Source organism: Carcharodon carcharias, chromosome 23 (genome assembly GCF_017639515.1).
Source record: "Carcharodon carcharias isolate sCarCar2 chromosome 23, sCarCar2.pri, whole genome shotgun sequence".
Lineage (NCBI taxonomy): Eukaryota > Metazoa > Chordata > Chondrichthyes > Lamniformes > Lamnidae > Carcharodon > Carcharodon carcharias.
In genome coordinates, this window is record NC_054489.1 from 46,871,047 (window position 1) to 46,889,780 (window position 18,734).

General features: G+C 46.1%; 1 protein-coding gene across 1 annotated transcript in view; it reads left to right on the forward strand.

Annotated features, from left to right (window-relative positions):
• Positions 1-859: 859 nt before the first annotated feature.
• The window catches only part of ace (angiotensin I converting enzyme (peptidyl-dipeptidase A) 1), a 194,497-nt gene continuing 176,622 nt past the window's right edge, over positions 860-18,734 (forward strand). Inside the window, exon 1 of the mRNA XM_041173612.1 lies at positions 860-1,384. Within this exon, the coding sequence (XP_041029546.1) occupies positions 1,175-1,384 (210 nt within the window). The 5' untranslated portion in view covers positions 860-1,174. The remainder of the gene's footprint in view (positions 1,385-18,734) is intronic.

Consider the following 18,734-nt stretch of genomic DNA (forward strand, 5'->3'; position numbering starts at 1 on the left):
AGTTTGAACAGGTTTGGGCTCTATCCTCTAGAAAAGAGAAAGTTAAGAATTGGCCTAATAGAGAACTTTAAGATTATAAAGACTTTTGAAAGGGTAGGCTTCGAGAAGATGTTTCCACATGTGGGTGAGCCCAGAATGAGGGACTGTAAATATAAGATAATCTTTAATAATTCTAATAACAGACTCAAGTGAAACTTTGCTACCCAGAGAGTGGTGAGAATGTAAAATTTGATACCACAAGGAGTACTTGAGGGAAATAACAGATGCATTTAAGGAGAAGCTAGATAAACACGAGGGAGAGAGGAATAGAAGAGTGTATTGATAAGGTGAGATGAAGAGGGGTGGGAGGAGGCTCATGTGGAGGATAAGCACCAGCATGGGCCAAACCGTTTCTCTCCTGTACATTCTATGTAATTCTATGAAAACCCTTAAATTCACAGGATCATAACTGAGTCTGAGGTGGGGTAGAGGGTGTTGCAGTGAGTGGGGTGTCGACTCCATTGCTCCCTGTATATTGAACCTCAAGGTGTCAACCTGGTAAATGTTATATACATTTCAACCAAAAAAAAAGCCTTGTGTCTGACAGAAGCTGTAATTGGCTGGTAAAAGATTTTACCAAGAACAGCCAGCCAGATCCTGCCTGGGTTTTTTTTTGTGCTGTTGTTTGCATCGATATAAATCAATGTAATGTGCAGCTGCAGTCTGCTCAAAGCATGAAGAAATGGGATTAGTGAGCATAGCTTTTGAGAGAGGCTATCTCATGGGGTGTGTGTATGTGCAAGTGACAGGGAGAGAAAGAGAGAGAGAGAATTCAGTGTAAGGTTCCTACTGCTGCCATTCAGAGGCAGTGTTAGATTGAGCAAGATTCAGCTCACTCCAACACTCCTGTAGTATGAAGCAGCCTTCACACAGCAAGAGCAAGCACACAGGCAGATGTGAAGAAATCTCTTTTGGCTGGGGTAGCTGATGGCTCTGGGAGATGCCTGTAACACAGAGTGCAGTAAAACAAGGAAACAACTAAAGAGAGCTTTTATTATTCTGAACGGTGCTGTAAGGTTATGCGTTATCAGCAGATCAGAGCTGGGAAGCCTGGGCTGGACACGATTGTATTTAAAGAGGCTGGTTTTGGGGAACGTACTGAGAAAGGAGCAGTCATCACAACAGGCAAACCGCTATGCTCTGGCTCCTCGCACTGCTCCTCCTCATTGGGGGTTCTTGTGCCCTGGATCCACAATACGGCCCCAAGAACTACAGCATGGATGAACAGGGAGCAAAATTATTTGTGAAAGATTACAATGGACCAGCACAGATCATCTACTTCAAGAGTGTTTCAGCCAGCTGGGAATACAACACGAATCTGAACAAATACAACCAGCAGAAACAGGTATCACCTTTACTTTTTTATTAACACCCTGGTGTAATAGAGTCCAGGATCTGTTTAGAGACACATGGGCATTGGAGGCCAGGCTTTTCACTGGTCACATACTTCATTCAACCTCATCCTGTTCTACAACAATGAAAATACAAAATAAAGGCCAGGAATCCCACTCTTCAGTTCAAATAGCAGAGCTGGACAACTTTGATGCCAGGTTTCAGCTTTTATTTTAATTGCAGAAATGTAAGGTCCTAGTTTACGTCTTATCCTGAAAGTGTAACAGTAATTCTTCACACCACTGGCTCATACACAGTGTTCCTGTACATTTAACTGATTCACTGCCACTGATCACAGGCATAGGTTGCTTCCCACTTGGTATTTCTCCCTCAGAAAGCAGGTCTGAGAGTCAGTCTGAGGAGGGTCAGAGAGTGGGTCAGAGGTAGCACTGAGATCAGGTCTGAGAGTGGGTCTAAGAGCAGGTCTGAGAGTGGATCTAAGAGCGGGTCTGAAGATGGGTCTAAGAGTGGGTCTAAGAGCGGGTCTCAAAATGGTAGCAGGAGGCTCTGAAAAGGGTCTGGGAGCTGGTCTGAGAACGGTCTGAGTATTTGAAGGAGTGTTAGAGAAGGGTCAAAGGAGGGTCACAGGAGGTCAAAGGGAGTGTCCAAGAGTGACATTATGTGACAGCTGGAACCCGCCAATGACAACAAAGCACCTCATTGGCCAACAAGGCCAATTGTTTTCCTTTCTATTTTGGTCCCTTCCTCACTTTAGCAGCTGACCTGGACTGGAAGCATTTCAATGGGCACTCACCATGTTTCGATACCTCACTGAGTACGCATTCATCACCTGCTAGTTTGAACATTGAATGTTGCTGGCAGATTGAGCATTAGGTTTCACAGGCCAATCTAATATTCTCATGTCACATACAGGCACTTTCCAGCAAGGGTAAAGATTAGAACCAGGCACCCTGGCTACTTTTCAGTTTCCCCATCCAAGAGTTATAGTGACCAAACATAACATCTCCAGTGCTGACCTACGTCACTCAGTATCACAGCGATTTCTCCCTTGACGATTGTGGAAGGGGCTCTTCATCTATAAAAGTGACGGTACCATGACTGGGTTAAACGTTTCTGGACCAGGCTGAGCGACTGATTGATCTAGTTAGTGACGGGCTTGCCCCTCTCTCTGCAATCAGACTTGTGGCTGTGGCAGACCACACACTGTGAGTGAGTTACACGAAGTCATTTTAACCTAAACCTAGTGAGCGGTCAGTGGCAGTAAAATCAGGAAGGATCATGTCAGCATCCCTCTAGGGGATAGGTTCAAAAAGTTCCAGTTCCTTTCTCTCATTGTTCTATGCTGTTCCTGTGCTGTGTTGTGTTAAACAGAGTCCAGCAAGGACAGTCCCTGATTACAAAGGTTCTTTACTCTGTTAGCTTTAAAGACATAACACGTAAAACGTTAGCCTGTGCAGTAAAGCATTGTGTTAAACCCCTGGCCTCAAACACCAACCAGGACAAGTTTGTATAGGAACACACACACCTCCAAATCACAGGCCAGACTGACTTGAAAATATAACAGCATTCCTTCATTGTTACTGTGAACATGGTATTTTGATGAAAGGTTACAGACTGGAGACGTTAGCTGTGTTTCTCTCTCCACAGATGCTGCCAGGGCTGCGGAGTATTTCCAGTGTTTTCTGTTTTTACTCCACAAGTACTTTGCTAGCAGTTCATCACTGAATCACATGTGAAAGTGTGAAATGAGTTATTTGTTTAATATAGATAAAAACAAAAAAACTGCGGATGCTGAAAATCCAAAACAAAAACAGAATTACCTGGAAAAACTCAGCAGGTCTGGCAGCATCGGCGGAGAAGAAAAGAGTTAACAGAAAGGGGGTGGGGATGGGGGAGGGAGCTCACGACCTAAAGTTATTGAATTCAGTATTCAGTCCGGAAGGCTGTAAACTGCCTAGTGGGAAGATGAGGTGTTGTTCCTCCAGTTTGCGTTGGGCTTCACTGGAACAATGCAGCAAGCCAAGGACAGACATGTAGGCAAGAGAGCAGGGTGGAGTGTTAAAATGGCAAGCGACAGGGAGGTTTGGGTCATTCTTGCGGACAGACCGCAGGTGTTCTGCAAAGCGGTCGCCCAGTTTACGTTTGTTCTCTCCAATGTAGAGGAGACCACATTGGGAGCAACGAATGCAGTAGACTAAGTTGGGGGAAATGCAAGTGAAATGCTGCTTCACTTGAAAGGAGTGTTTGGGTCCTTGGACGGTGAGGAGAGAGGAAGTGAAGGGGCAGGTGTTGCATCTTTTGCATGGGCATGGGGTGGTGCCATAGGAGGGGGTTGAGGAGTAGGGGGTGATGGAGGAGTGAACCAGGGTGTCCCGGAGGGAGCAATCCCTACGGAATGCTGATAGGGGGGGGTGAAGGGAAGGTGTGTTTGGTGGCGGCATCATGCTGGAGTTGGCGGAAATGGCGGAGGATGATCCTTTGAATGCGGAGGCTGGTGGGGTGATAAGTGAGGACAAGGGGGACCCTATCATGTTTCTGGGAGGGAGGAGAAGGCGTGAGGGCGGATGCGCGGGAGATGGGCCGGACACGGTTGAGGGCCCTGTCAACGACCGTGGGTGGGAAACCTCGGTTAAGGAAGAAGGAGGACATGTCAGAGGAACTGTTTTTGAAGGTAGCATCATCGGAACAGATGCGACGGAGGCGAAGGAACTGAGAGAATGGGATGGAGTCCTTACAGGAAGCGGGGTGTGAGGAGCTTCCCAATGTTTATCCTATCAAACCTTTTCATAATCTTGAAGACTTCCATCATGTCACCCCTCAGTCTTCTTTGCAAGGCTCCTGTTTTCAACTATAAAAACAAAAAAACTGCGGATGCTGAAAATCCAAAACAAAAACAGAATTACCTGGAAAAACTCAGCAGGTCTGGCAGCATCGGCGGAGAAGAAAAGAGTTGACGTTTCGAGTCCTCATGACCCTTCGACAGAACTTGCGTTCGAGTCCAAGAAAGAGTTGAAATATAAGTTGGTTTAAGGTGTGTGTGTGGGGGGGCGGAGAGATAGAGAGACAAAGAGGTGGAGCGCGGGGGCGGGGGTGTGGTTGTAGGGACAAACAAGCAGTGATAGAAGCAGCTCATCAAAAGATGTCAACGACAATAGTACAATAGAACACATAGGTGTTAAAATTAAAGTTGGTGATATTATCTAAACGAATGTGCTAATTAAGAATGGATGGTAGGGCACTCAAGGTATAGCTCTAGTGGGTTTTTTTTTTATTTATATAATGGAAATAGGTGGGAAAAGGAAAATCTTTATAATTTATTGGGAAAAAAAAAGGGAAGGGGGAAACAGAAAGGGGGTGGGGATGGGGGAGGGAGCTTACGACCTAAAGTTGTTGAATTCAATATTCAGTCCGGAAGGTTGTAAAGTCCCTAGTCGGAAGATGAGGTGTTGTTCCTCCAGTTTGCGTTGGGCTTCACTGGAACAATGCAGCAAGCCAAGGACAGACATGTGGGCAAGAGAGCAGGGTGGAGTGTTGAAATGGCAAGCGACAGGGAGGTTTGGGTCATTCTTGCGGACAGACCGCAGGTGTTCTGCAAAGCGGTCGCCCAGTTTACGTTTGGTCTCTCCAATGTAGAGGAGACCACATTGGGAGCAACGAATGCAGTAGACTAAGTTGGGGGAAATGCAAGTGAAATGCTGCTTCACTTGAAAGGAGTGTTTGGGTCCTTGGACGGTGAGGAGAGAGGAAGTGAAGGGGCAGGTGTTGCATCTTTTGCGTGGGCATGGGGTGGTGCCATAGGAGGGGGTTGAGGAGTAGGGGGTGATGGAGGAGTGGACCAGGGTGTCCCGGAGGGAGCGATCCCTACGGAATGCCGATAAGGGGGGTGAAGGGAAGATGTGTTTGGTGGTGGCATCATGCTGGAGTTGGCGGAAATGGCGGAGGATGATCCTTTGAATGCGGAGGCTGGTGGGGTGATAAGTGAGGACAAGGGGGACCCTATCATGTTTCTGGGAGGGAGGAGAAGGCGTGAGGGCGGATGCGCGGGAGATGGGCCGGACACGGTTGAGGGCCCTGTCAACGACCGTGGGTGGAAAACCTCGGTTAAGGAAGAAGGAGGACATGTCAGAGGAACTGTTTTTGAATGTAGCATCATCGGAACAGATGCGACGGAGGCGAAGGAACTGAGAGAATGGGATGGAGTCCTTACAGGAAGCGGGGTGTGAGGAGCTGTAGTCGAGTTAGCTGTGGGAGTCGGTGGGTTTGTAATGGATATTGGTGGACAGTCTATCACCAGAGATTGAGACAGAGAGGTCAAGGAAGGGAAGGGAAGTGTCAGAGATGGACCACGTGAAAATGATGGAGGGGTGGAGATTGGAAGCAAAATTAATAAATTTTTCCAAGTCCTGACGAGAGCATGAAGCGGCACCGAAGTAATCATCGATGTACCGGAGAAAGAGTTGTGGAAGGGGGCCGGAGTAGGACTGCAACAAGGAATGTTCACCCTGGTCCACTCCTCCATCACCCCCTACTCCTCAACCCCCTCCTATGGCACCACCCCATGCCCATGCAAAAGATGCAACACCTGCCCCTTCACTTCCTCTCTCCTCACCGTCCAAGGACCCAAACACTCCTTTCAAGTGAAGCAGCATTTCACTTGCATTTCCCCCAACTTAGTCTACTGCATTCGTTGCTCCCAATGTGGTCTCCTCTACATTGGAGAGAACAAACGTAAACTGGGCGACCGCTTTGCAGAACACCTGCGGTCTGTCCGCAAGAATGACCCAAACCTCCCTGTCGCTTGCCATTTTAACACTCCACCCTGCTCTCTTGCCTACATGTCTGTCCTTGGCTTGCTGCATTGTTCCAGTGAAGCCCAACGCAAACTGGAGGAACAACACCTCATCTTCCCACTAGGCAGTTTACAGCCTTCCGGACTGAATATTGAATTCAATAACTTTAGGTCGTGAGCTCCCTCCCCCATCCCCACCCCCTTTCTGTTAACTCTTTTCTTCTCCGCCGATGCTGCCAGACCTGCTGAGTTTTTCCAGGTAATTCTGTTTTTGATTTGTTTAATATAGCCATTTGGACGATAGCCTTTCATCTCTGAGACTTCTGCTTGTCAGTTGTGGCTCAGCTGAAGTCTTTCTTGCTTCTGGTTCAAGTCCCACTCTAGAGACTTGAAAACAAAATCAAGGCTGACATTCCAGTACAGTGCTGAGGGAGTGCTGTACTGTCAGAGGTGCCATGTTTGAAATTAGGTGTTAAACCAAGGCCTCATCTGCCCTGCCAGATGGACAGAAAAGATCCCAAGGCCCTATTTTGAAGAAGTCCAGAGGTTTTTCCCCAGTGTCCTGGCCAATATTCTTCCCTCAATTAACATCACAAAAACGGATTACCTGGTCATTATCACATTGCTGTTTGTGGGAGCTTGCTGTGCACAAATTGGTTGCTGTGTTTCTGACATTACAACAGTGACTGCACTTCAAAAATTACTTAATTGGTTATAAAGTTTTGCGATATCTGGAGGTCATGAAAGATGCTATATAAATGCAAGACTTTTAAGCCCAGCCCAGAGGTGCTAGTCCCTGTGTGTTCTATTTAAAGACCATATATGAGTGGGCTCCATAACACAAGTTACCCAGATATTAGCATAAAACAGTCCAGCTCGAGTAGGCTAGAGAGACATTGGGTAGGAGTGATTGAAATAGAATGTCCCATTCCCCCAGCATTCACTTTAGTGAAAGTAATAACATCTTTTCACTCACAGGGAGAATTGACCCAGCACTCCCTCTCCACACTGAAAAGAAAGATTTGCATTTTTATAGCAACTGTCACAACCTTAGGACATCCCAAAATGACTTACAGTGAAGTTTTGGAGTGAAGTTACTGTTGAAATGCAGGAAATCCCTACTCTGGAGTAGGCCTTGAACCCACAACTCTTTGACTCTGCAGAAGAGTTTAGTAGCTGAACTAAGGCTGAGTGCAGTAACCTTCAATGGCAAGATAAATATTAGAGAAAGTAAGGGAAGAGTTCCAGGGGATTTTTTTTCACTTCAGGGATAATTAAGCTGTATAGTCAGTTATCAGGGAAGGACATTGGACTAGACTGTGTACCTGAGTCCAAGGTACAATTGATGTTTCTCAGTTCCATCAGTCCGTATTGTAAATTAATTGGGCCCAATTAGAACCCTGTGAGGTATCTGCCCCCCTCCAATGCTCGCCTCCTGCATATCCCCAATTTTCCTTCCTCCGCTGTTGGAAACTGTGCCTTCAGTTAAGCTCTGGAATTTTGTCTCTAAATGTCTCCATCACCCCAACCCCCTCTCCTGCTTTAAGAAGACACCTAAAACCTATCTCTTTACCCAGAGAGTTGTGAGAATGTGGAGCTCGCTATCACATGCAGTGGCTGAGGCAAAAGGGGGAAGCTGGATAAACACATGAGGGTGAAGATATGTTGATGCAGTGAGATGAAGAGGGGTGGGAGGGGGCTCTGTGAAGAATAAGCCCCAACATGAACACCTTGGGCCAAATGACCTGTTTCTGTGCTGTAATTTTTATGCAATTCTGTGCAAGCATTTAGTCACTTGTCCTAATGCTGTGTCGGATTTTGTTTGATAAAACTCCTGTGAAGTGTTTTCTCTTGTTTTGCTGCAGTAAAGGTGCTATATAAATACAGGTTCTGATAGTTGGTGCTGTTGATGTGGGTGTGAGGGACTGGTTGACCACAGAACCTCTCTGGTGTACTCTCTGATCGACTTCCCTAATCCTATCGTTGGCCCTAGCAAGAGTTTCCACTGGGAAACAATCAGAGAACCTCCGCAGTTTTACTAGAAAAGCAAAACACTGCGGATGCTGGAAATCTGAAATAAAAACCGGAAATGCTGGGAATAATCAGCATGTCAGGCAGCATCCGAGGAGAGAGAAACAAAGCTAACAAGCTGAATTTTACCATGGGCTTTAGGACCCCCGACATCGAGGTGAAAAGTGGGTTCTGAGCCCCTCCTTCCTGGCTGTGGGAGTTGCTCAGTGATTTTGCCACAGGATACCCCACCTCCGCTCCCCCCCACCCCCACTGGCGCTGTTAGCTCAGTCAGCAGCTCTGAAGCCTCAGCAGTGCTTTGGGAGAGGGCTGAGACCTGGAGCTTCCCATTGTAAAATCCCCCCCCAAAATTAAAAATTCAGGGGAGCGAGAGTCGAAAGGGAAACCCCTCCGGGGAGATCACTGGGGCCACAGGGGCTTCCTTACCTGCCCATGGTCAGTCTCTTCAGGCCATTGAGCCTCAGGTTCTGGTGCCCCCACTCCCCCCACAGTCCCTCCCCAGGGAGGCTGCCTCCATTAAACTGACATGGTGGGGTGGGTGGGGCGGTGTTGGGTAAGGGGAGGTGACCCTGCCATCAGCAAAATGCTAGCAGCCCCATAGAATGCCTTGTCAAAGGGCCTTTAATTATGTAAATGACCTGCCTGCCTCCTTGAAGCAGGCAGGCTGATCCACATCGCAGGTCACTGCTGAGTGTCACAGCAGAGAGACTGCATTGGGTAGCTGTCCCAACATGACTCTCCTGTGCTTTTTCAGCACCCCCACCTCTCAGCATGCCACTCGCAGGCTGATAAAATTCTGCTCAATATTTCAGGTTGATGACCTTTCATCAGAGGTGACAAGAGGTCATCGACCTGGGAGGTGAACACAAGTATAATGGGCCCCATTAGAGGTGATCCATATCAAGACTGAGACCTTGAAAGTACACTTTATGAAGAATGAATGGTGTAAAACACTTAATAAAAGTGCTCACATTAAATTCTTTTGTCGGTTACTTTAACAGAAAGTTAATGTTTCTGTTATTGAATCTAGTATGTTCTTGCCAAGTCTGCCACTCGGGGCACCAATAAATTGCTGCATTGAAATTCTGGCAAGTTAGAACTGAATGAGTAAAGAACTAAAGTAAATTCATTGGGAATTGTTACCAAAAGGCCCACTTGGTTGAATAATTGGGGAAACATTTAACACTATAATATTGAACTTACAAACTCATTAAAAAAAAGCAGTGAATCTTTGAAACTGCTTGGCTGTGATCTCAGCACTTTTTTGATTCTTTCATTGAAAGAGAGTATCGCTGGCTAGGCCAGCATTTGTTGCCCATCCTTAATTGCCCTTGCAAAGTTGATGGTGAGCCTCCTTCTTGAACCGTTGCAGTCCATGTGGTATTTAAGTTGGTGAATTCAAGAGGCTTACTTTATCCTGGATAGTGTCGAGCTTCTTGAGTGTTGTTGGAGCTGCACTTGTCCAGGCAAGCGGAGAGCATTCTATCACACTCCTGGCTGAGCCTTGTAGATGGTGGACAGGCTTTGAGGAGTCAGGAGGTGAGTTACTCATCACAGGATTCCTAGCCTCTGACCTGCTCTTGTAGCCATAGTATTTATATGGCTAGTCCAGTTCAGTTTCTGGTCAATGTTAATCCCCAGGATGTTGATAGCAGGGGATTCAGCAATGGTAATGCCATTGAATGTCAAGGGGCGATGGTTAGATTCTCTCTTGTTGGAGCCAGTCATTGCCTAGCAAATGTTACTTGCCACTTATCAGCTTAAGCCTGAACATTGCCCAGGTCTTGGTGTAGATGAACACAGACTGCTTCAATATCCGAGGTGTCACAAATGGTGCTGAACATTGTACGATCATCGTGAACCTGTTGCTAATTTCCAGTGATCATGTGAACCAGATTACCTTGTAGAATCATAGAAATTTTATGGCACAGAAAGAGGCCATTTGGCCCATCGTGCCTATGCTGGCCGAAAGACGAGCTACCCAGCCTGATCCCACTTTCCAGTATTTGGTCCGTAGCCCTGCAGGTTAAGGCACTTGAGATGCACATCCAGATAGCTTTTAAATGAGTTGATGGTTTCTGCCTCTACTTTCCTTTCAGGCAGACTCCCACTCCCCTCTCCCCTCTAGCCCTTCAACCAATCTCTTTAACTCTATGCCTCCTTGTCACTGACCTCTCTTCTAAGGCCCTTTCTATCCAAGAGGGGGATTTGTCTCCTTGGGGCCTCTCGGACATTGGGCTGCTGCTCAGTCAGTGCGACTAGGCCTATATGTCTTCTCCACTTCCACTTCCCAGTTCTCGAGCCAGTGTCAAAGGCTATGAGCTGCCCTTTCCATGGCCCTGGCCCTTACCACATTGCAATCCACAAGCCCTGGACTCCTGCTCCTTGCAGCTCTCTCCCTCACCTCATGGAATCTGGCTCTGCCCCCACAGCCTGCCAGACACTGCTCCCTGCACGGAGAGGCCCACGTGCTCTGCCTCACCATCACCACCTGCTGGAGGCCCTGCTACACTTGGCATTGTGCAATGGCACATATCCAAACTGCAAGGGCTAAGGACTGATCTCTGGACTTATCACTTGGAGTGAGCTCACACTGCAAGCTGCCTCTTACTCCAAATGCAGCTCGCCTAGGTTCCTCAGAAAACACAATTAATAGTCCTCTTAATCTTCTCCCCCTTTACTTTCACTGACCTTCTCTCCCAGTCAGGTGTCAAAATTTACAGTGCCCTCGACCCAGAATATTCTTAATCAATTTGCTTATTTTTTTCAACCATCATTTGCACTTGCTATAATTAGCACCAGATTACACCCAAGTATGGACCATAACTTTGTCAAAATGGCTTCGCTTCCTCAGTTGAATATTGGCCTTTGTTGCATCCATTTTTTAAAACAGGTTTAAAACAAGTAGAGGAATGCTCAATTTAAGGCTGGTCAAGGTCTGTCTGGTTGAGATGCATGTTGCTTCTGTAACCAGACTGAGCAATTTTTGTCCCCATGCCATTCATCATTGTGAGGTAACTATAAGCTGTTTCATTTATTGAGGCTTTGACATTTTAGAGAGGATTCTGAGATGGGGCAAAACTTCTGCCCCTCAAACTCCAGGTGCCCTCTTGACTCTGCCCCAAATCCTGTCATCAAAAAGAAAGAGAGTGCTCTTATCTGGAGATTTTCATGATCTCAGGACATCCTAAAGTGCTTTACAACCACTTAGAGACTTCTAAAGTGTAGCTACAATTCTAATGTAGAGTCCTGGTCAGTAGCACGGTGTGGAGTGGTGGGATCTCACTGCAGCTCCTTGTTACAAAGACAGCAGGTCACAGCTACTGATCCAAGATTCCTAGAAATTTTCGGATTAAACGGTTCTGGAACTTGCCTCCACAATGTGCACCTGACCCCATTTCAGTGGGCAGGGAAAGGAGCAGAGAAACAGCATGACAAATTCCACTTGTACCCACCCAGAGTGTGTGAGAGAGAGTGCTGTCGGGTGAGAGCAGGGCAGTGGGATTCAATTAGATTCTTCAAGCTATGAGGCATGATGGGCTGAATGGCCTCATTCAGTGCTGTCAGTGTCTATAGTAAAGTGCAAGGGCCCAGGCTGCTCATTTTTGGATAATTCCTGAGAAATTGTGAGATGAGCTCCTTTGTTCCAAGGCCTGTTGCTCATCAGTGTGTGGGACAGGAACCTGAGAAGGTGAAACAGGACTTGGGAGGGGATGCAGACCGGACAAAAATGAATCAACAGCCTGTGCAACACTCCACCTAATTCTCTATACCAACAAAGAAAAATTCAAGAAAGCTGTAAAACTGACTATTGTTTCCAATCACCTTGTAATCTGCACTTCTGCCCAAGTCTAATTCACCTTCGTGTCTGGTCCAATGGATGGAACAGGTTGCAACGAGGCAATGACCTTATTACTGTCAAGACCTTTTCAAAGGAGAGAGTCTGTGTGTCCTTCAACACAAGTGAAAGCTAACAATTAAACTCCTGGAGGCAGAAAATTATCAACTAGTTCCAGGACAAAATGTACTACTTGCGTTATATGAAATGGTAAGGGATTGATTGATGCAAGGCTAAGAAACAAACAATTAAACAATAAAGAATATCAATTAGGGAGCTCAGGTTCAATGGCAAATTAAGCATCACACAAAGCCCTTAAACACAGATGCAGATTTACTTTTCATGTCGGTCTCAATGCTGAGCCAAATTGAAAGCACAGGATGTACAATAAGGAAATTAATAATGAAATGCAGTTAGATGAGAAACAATGAGAGGAGGATCGACTGAAGTGGAAATATCAACATGGACTGGTTTGGCCGAATGGCCTGTGCTGCATATTGTACGCAATTTTGTTTGGTGTAAAATTCTGATGGAGGGATTGAGGAGCACAGCTTATGCCCACTCCCATGCATGGCATCATTGAAAGAGATGGGATTGGCAGTTTGGAAACCCTGTCAGAAATCCGGACACACTCCATCTTTGCTTTAACACAAGGCTTGCACAGACCAGGCGCACTTATTGTAGTACTGAGGAGGGTTGGGCCTAATATTGGTTTCATTAACATAACTCTGTCCCAATGCATTTATGCCAATTCTGAACCAGCCCAAATTTCTGGCCAAATATTTGAATGCAGCAGGACACCAAGTCACTATTTCCACTGGTACAAGGTGTTTTTTTGGAAGACATTATTCTTTATTTCTCATCCCTGAGGCCTCCATTTTCAGCATTTTTGAATGTTTCAAATGGTCTCAAAGTTTTCTACATGAAGGGGAAAGTTTTCACAATTGCATTTCTTAAATATGCTGTGTTTAATGTGCGTAAATGATGGTTTGGATATCTTCAAACTTCCACTTTTGTTACAGTTAGTAAAATAAAAAGGTGGAAGATGGAATGTGTGTCCTTCCTCAGGCCCAATTGTTTACAATAATTTCCTGTTTTTATATTATGGTGCGATAATCTCTCAGGAAATTTGGGCTTGAGCTATCATTATGTGTCAGTTATGGTTCAGTTGGTAGCACTCTCACCTCTGAGGTAAGAGGTTGTGATTTCAAGCCTCACTCCAGGATTTGAGCACGAAACTCTAGGCTGACACTCCAGTGTTGTTCTGAGGGGGACTGCACTGTCAGTGGTGTCGTCTTTTGGATGAAATGTTAAACAGAGACCTTGATTGCTCTTGACTGAGTGTATAAAAGGACCCATGGCACCATTTCAAGGAAGAGCAGAGGAAGTTATCTTTGGTTCCCTGGTTAATATTTATCCCGCAATCAACATCACAAAAATGGATGATCTGGTCATTGTCACACCGTTGTTTGTGGGAGTTTGCGATATGCAAATTGGCTGCAGGGTTTCCTACATTACTACAGGGACTACACTTCAAAAAGTACTTCACTGGCTGTTGGGGGTGTGGAAATCGCAGTGTGGTGACTGCACAAAAAATCTTTGAAGACAAAGCGCCAGGATAGTGCTTAAATAAAAAGTTCACACTGCGATTTCAACACTCTCTGACATTGCAGCTTTGTTGTGGTCTGACCAAAACGTCAAGGATTGTCCCATGTCATGTAGCACAATCTAAGACTGTTCTCCATGTAGTACCTATATTTAATCTTGCTGCCAGGTTGAGCACCATGTCGTTTAGAAGGAACCATTGCCACACACCATGTTGTGTTTTTATGATGATATAAAGACACCGCTCACTCATAAGGGATTGGATAAACACGTTGTGGGTTCATTTATTGAGACTGGGCACATGAGAACAGATATACATGGAAATAAAGCTTAAAGGCACCAGTAGCAGAGCTGTCCGTATGTGCTCTGCTTAAAAACAAAAGTGAAACTAAACGGGATCACGTGACACACTTTCTTTCTAGTAATGTCATGCCGCAATTCTTTAAAGGTATATTACAATAGAGTATTTTGAGAGGTTTGGTGGTCATGAAAGGTGCTATAGAGAGGCAAGTCTTTTTTTGTATCAGCATGGAATTCTAGAATCATACATAACAGGAGGAAGCCATTTGGTCCATCGTGCCTGTGCTGGCTCTTTGAAATTGCTATCTGATTAGTCTTACTCCACCCATTCTTTCCATGTAGCCTGCACATTTTTTAAGCATACATTTCACAGTAAATGCAATTCAGTAACTTCCACACCAAAGGTGGAGCCTACAGCCAGTGATCCATAGCTGCTGTTGACCGAGGTTATACACTGGCTAGAAACATAACTCAAAGCATAATGTAGGATAAAACTGCACTTATTCAGAACCAAAAACTGTTTTACACTTTCAGCAATACAGATAGCACCTGTTTATTTTTCTGGCAAGACGTTATCTGTCTGCTATATAATTTGTAAATTGAAAATGAGCATCTGCTTTACAAGGGCTCTTCTCAATAGGAACAAGGTCCTTGAATAACACAAATCAGAATGTTTTATTTCATTATTTTACAGCTCTTTAGAGTGTATTTTACACTAAGCAGCTTTTTGAATCCAATTATAAACTCAGAACTCAGTATTAGACATTTTCTACTTGACTCTGCTTCTATTATTGACTAACCCATTAACTGAATGGCTTGAGAATAGGAACACATTATTCCTGTTCAGGTTCAATAATTCTGTAGGAGAATGATTTAAGGAGACTAGTCACTGACACTTTTCCAATCTGCTATCACTCTCTCACAATTTTCTCCATCTGCCTCTATCCTACAACTCTCTCTCTACTTCAATCATTCTTTCCCTCCCTCCTCCCTCTCCCACCTACTCTATCTGTGTCAATTTTCAGGTGTTAAGAAAAGATATTAAGGGCAGGATTTTCTGGCCCAGCCACTGGGTGGGCTTCATCGCAGGCAGGATGGGAAAATTTATAGAGTCATTAAAAGCCAGCAGTTCTCCAAACTTTCCTTTCCCGCACCCAACGATGCCCGTCAATGGCAGGGCAGGGAAATCCCAGCATAAGCGTCCCCTTTCTGACTGTCTGTCTCCACTTGTAGGAAAGTCCAAAACTAGGGGGCAAAAATATAAAATAGTCATGAAGAAATCTGGTAAGAAATCCAGGAGAAACTTCATTACCCAAAGAAAACTTAGAATGTGGAATTCTCCATTACAAGGAATAGCTGAGGGGAACAACATAGATGCATTTAAGGGGAAGCAAGATGAGGGAACAAGGAATTTGTTGATGGGGTTAGATGAAGAAGTTGAGAAGAATCCCAGGTGGAGTATAACGCAGGAATAGACCTGACTAACTGAACAGTCTGTTTCTACGTTGTATAAAGGTATATAAAATATGTTATATATAACATGAGACTATATATTCAAGCTGGCAGATACTATTAATTGTGTAAACTAAGGTTAAGTATATACAGGTGTGGGGCATCCATTGCATGATTATTTGAGCACATATAAAGAGTCAATGTCCAAGTCCAGCTTGTGGACTTCATGGATATCCACAGCTTTAAAACCATGGTGCTTGGCCCCGAATGCACTTGAGCTGTCGAGGTGGCTTGAGCATGTGGTGGACTCCTGTCTGAACTGACCCCCTTTCAGGCAGGATTTCATATTAGCTCAAGGTCCCAAAATCTCCCTTGGAAACCTTGGCCCCACAATTTGAGCTGTCTGACAGAAACTGCCCCCATGCTTTTCCATTCTGCTTGAAGGGTTTGCTGTATGGGATGCTGCTCGTTGCCCTTATCAATCGTTCAGACATGCATGGTGTTCTGTCCTCGGTGTCCCCAGTGGAGGGCTCTCTATGTGGGAGCTCTCCCCTTTTCAATCAGGGACTTGGCATGAGGATGTTGTATGCTGCAGTCCCATGCAGTAGGAGATTAAGATGGCCCCTGTATTTTCTGTGGCCTGTATTCCATGTCTATATAGATTGCAGGAGGTTGCAGCTCCTCTTTGATTACCTGAAGGGGCTGCTCCTCAACCTTTGGTTGCACTTCAGCCCCAAGCTCCTGATCTTTGGCCACCCAGTGTGGAGCGGGGTGGGGAGGGAGGTGGACCTCCGTGTGTGCCTCCTGAGCCTGGTCAAATTGGCCATTAACAGGTCCAGGCAGCTGGTGATCAAAGTGGTCATCTGGCCCAACTCTCAGCCCCTCTACCGTGGGCACGCTCATGGCTACGCGCATGGTTTCCACTTCCACGCTTGAGGCTTTTCGCAACTGGTGGGCACCGTGAGGCTAGAGTACATCATCAGCCCTGGGAATGACATTCTGATTTAATTAGATAAGTGTCCTTTGAGAGTTTTGTTTTTGTTACAGTGACCCACCAGAGGCTGTCACCCCCTTTTATTAGTTTATTTTTATTGATGTATTGGTTTTGTAAAAGAGCAGATAAAGAGACACAGCACATGACCAAAGCCATCTATAGCCTTAAAAACATGGTGGTCTGCCCTAACTGCACTCAAGGTGTCGAGGCAGCTCAAGTGTGCGGTGGACTCCTATCCAAACTGACCCCCACTTGGATGGTATTTCACGTTGGGCCCACCCTCGGGAACCTTGTCCCCACTACTTGAGCCGTCTTGCGGAAATTGCCTCTGTACCTTTCCATTCTGCGGGGAGGTGTTTCCTCTACGTGCTGCTGCACAGCCTTCACTTCCCCACCCCCGTCCACTGTACAGACACGCCCATCATCCGGACGTGGCAGGGTCCCCAGTGCAGGGCTTTCCACGTGGGGTCCTCCTCTTTATCATCGGGGATTTGATGTGGAGAGTGTTGCATGCCGCAATCCCTTACAATGAAATGTTAAGATGGTTGACAGGTTCCCGGTATTGTGCAAGGTTGCAGCCCCCTTTTTAACTATTTGAGGGGCCTGTTCACCACAATTTGGCTGCACTTCAGCCCCACTCGCCTGATCTTTGGCTACCCAGTGTGGAGCGGGAGGCGCGAGCAGAGTAGAGGGCCTCCTTGTTAGCCTGCTCCTGAGCCTGCCCAAGGTAGTCATTACTAGGTCCAGTAAGCGGGCGGCTGGGAGGGTCACTAGGCCTGATTGTCTGCCCCTCTTCCACAGCTACATTTGCGCCGAGGGGTCCCCGGGGAGGGAGCACAAGGTGTCCGCTGGTACATTTGAGGCCTCCCATGACCAGTAGGTGCTGCAGGGTCTGGAGTGCATCATCAACCCTGGGAATATTATTTTAATTTAATTTGATAAGTTTCCTTTAAAGTTTTGTCTGTTTGTTCCAGTACCCCTTTAAGGGTCCTTTTAACTTGTTGATTTTTTTAATGGTTTATTTGTTAATTATTTCATTGGTTTATTGGTGTACTCAAAAGAGTATAAGGAGCCCCAGGACGTGAAACCTCCCTCAGGAGCCTCAGCCCCACAATTTGAGTTGTCTTGTGGGAATTTCCTCTGTGCCTTTCCATTCTGCACACGGGAGTTTCCTGTGTGGTCTCCTGCTGCTCGCCCTTCACCTCCTCGCCTGCCTAGACACACCATGGCATTCTGCCCTGTTGTCCAGGGGTAGCAGGGGCCCCTGGTGGGAGGCTTTCTATATGGGAGCCCTCTCTTTTTCCATTTGGGATTTGTTGTGAGGGTGTTGCACACAGCAGTCCTGCACAATAGAAGGTTAAGCTAGCTCCTAGGCTCCCAGGCCACCTGTCATTTCTGTGCCCTTGAGGACCCCATGTTCCACATATTTATACAGGTTGTCCAAGGTTGCAGGCCTTTCTCCATTATCTGAGGGGGTTGCTCCTTACATTTTGGTTGCACTTCAGTCCCACGGTCCTGATCTTCGGCCACACAGTGCAGAGGGGGCGGGCAGGGTGGAGGACGTCCTTGAAAGCCTGCTCATGGGCCCGGTCATTAACAGGTCCAGGCAGCTGGCGGTTGAGGGGGTCGTTCAGCCTGACTGTCTGCCCTCTTCTGTGGCTATGTTTGCATCCAGGTTTCCCTGGAAAGGGAGCTCGCAGTGTCCACAGGTACACTCGAGGCCTTCCTCAGCTTATGAGCTGGAGTGCGTCGCCTGGCCAGGAATGTCATTTTAATTTAATTTGATAAGTTTTTGTTGCAGTTTTTGATTGTTGATAAAGTGTCCCTTTAAGGGGCTGTTAATTAGTTAACTTGTTTAATTGGTTCACTTCTTGGTGAGTATTCAAAAGAGTGTAAAGAGACACTTAATGACACTGTTGGTGGGATGTAGAGTTAAGCATTATACACTTGTAATTTTTCACTTTGTGAATTAATATAAAACTGAGTAAAGGTTGATCTCTGCCCTCCTCCTTCACTAACTCGCGGTCAGGATTTTAACAGATAATGTCCACCAGTGTGATCATGGTGGGCAGTGATGGAATGGGGAGGGGAGGGGGAATTCATGAGCACACCCAATTACTTTGAGATCAGCCAACGTCGTGCATCAGGACCATCTCAAAACCAATGACAAATTATTTCCTCACTTCTGGGTGAAGCAATTTCTCCTATTTAGCCTCCTCGCTCTTTTAGTCAGACCCAGCCTTGAGTTGGACGCAGGTGGCAGTGCAGCATCGCATGGTATCACCATGGCTCTGCTGTGCCATGTCAGCCAACAACAATTAACATTTACATAG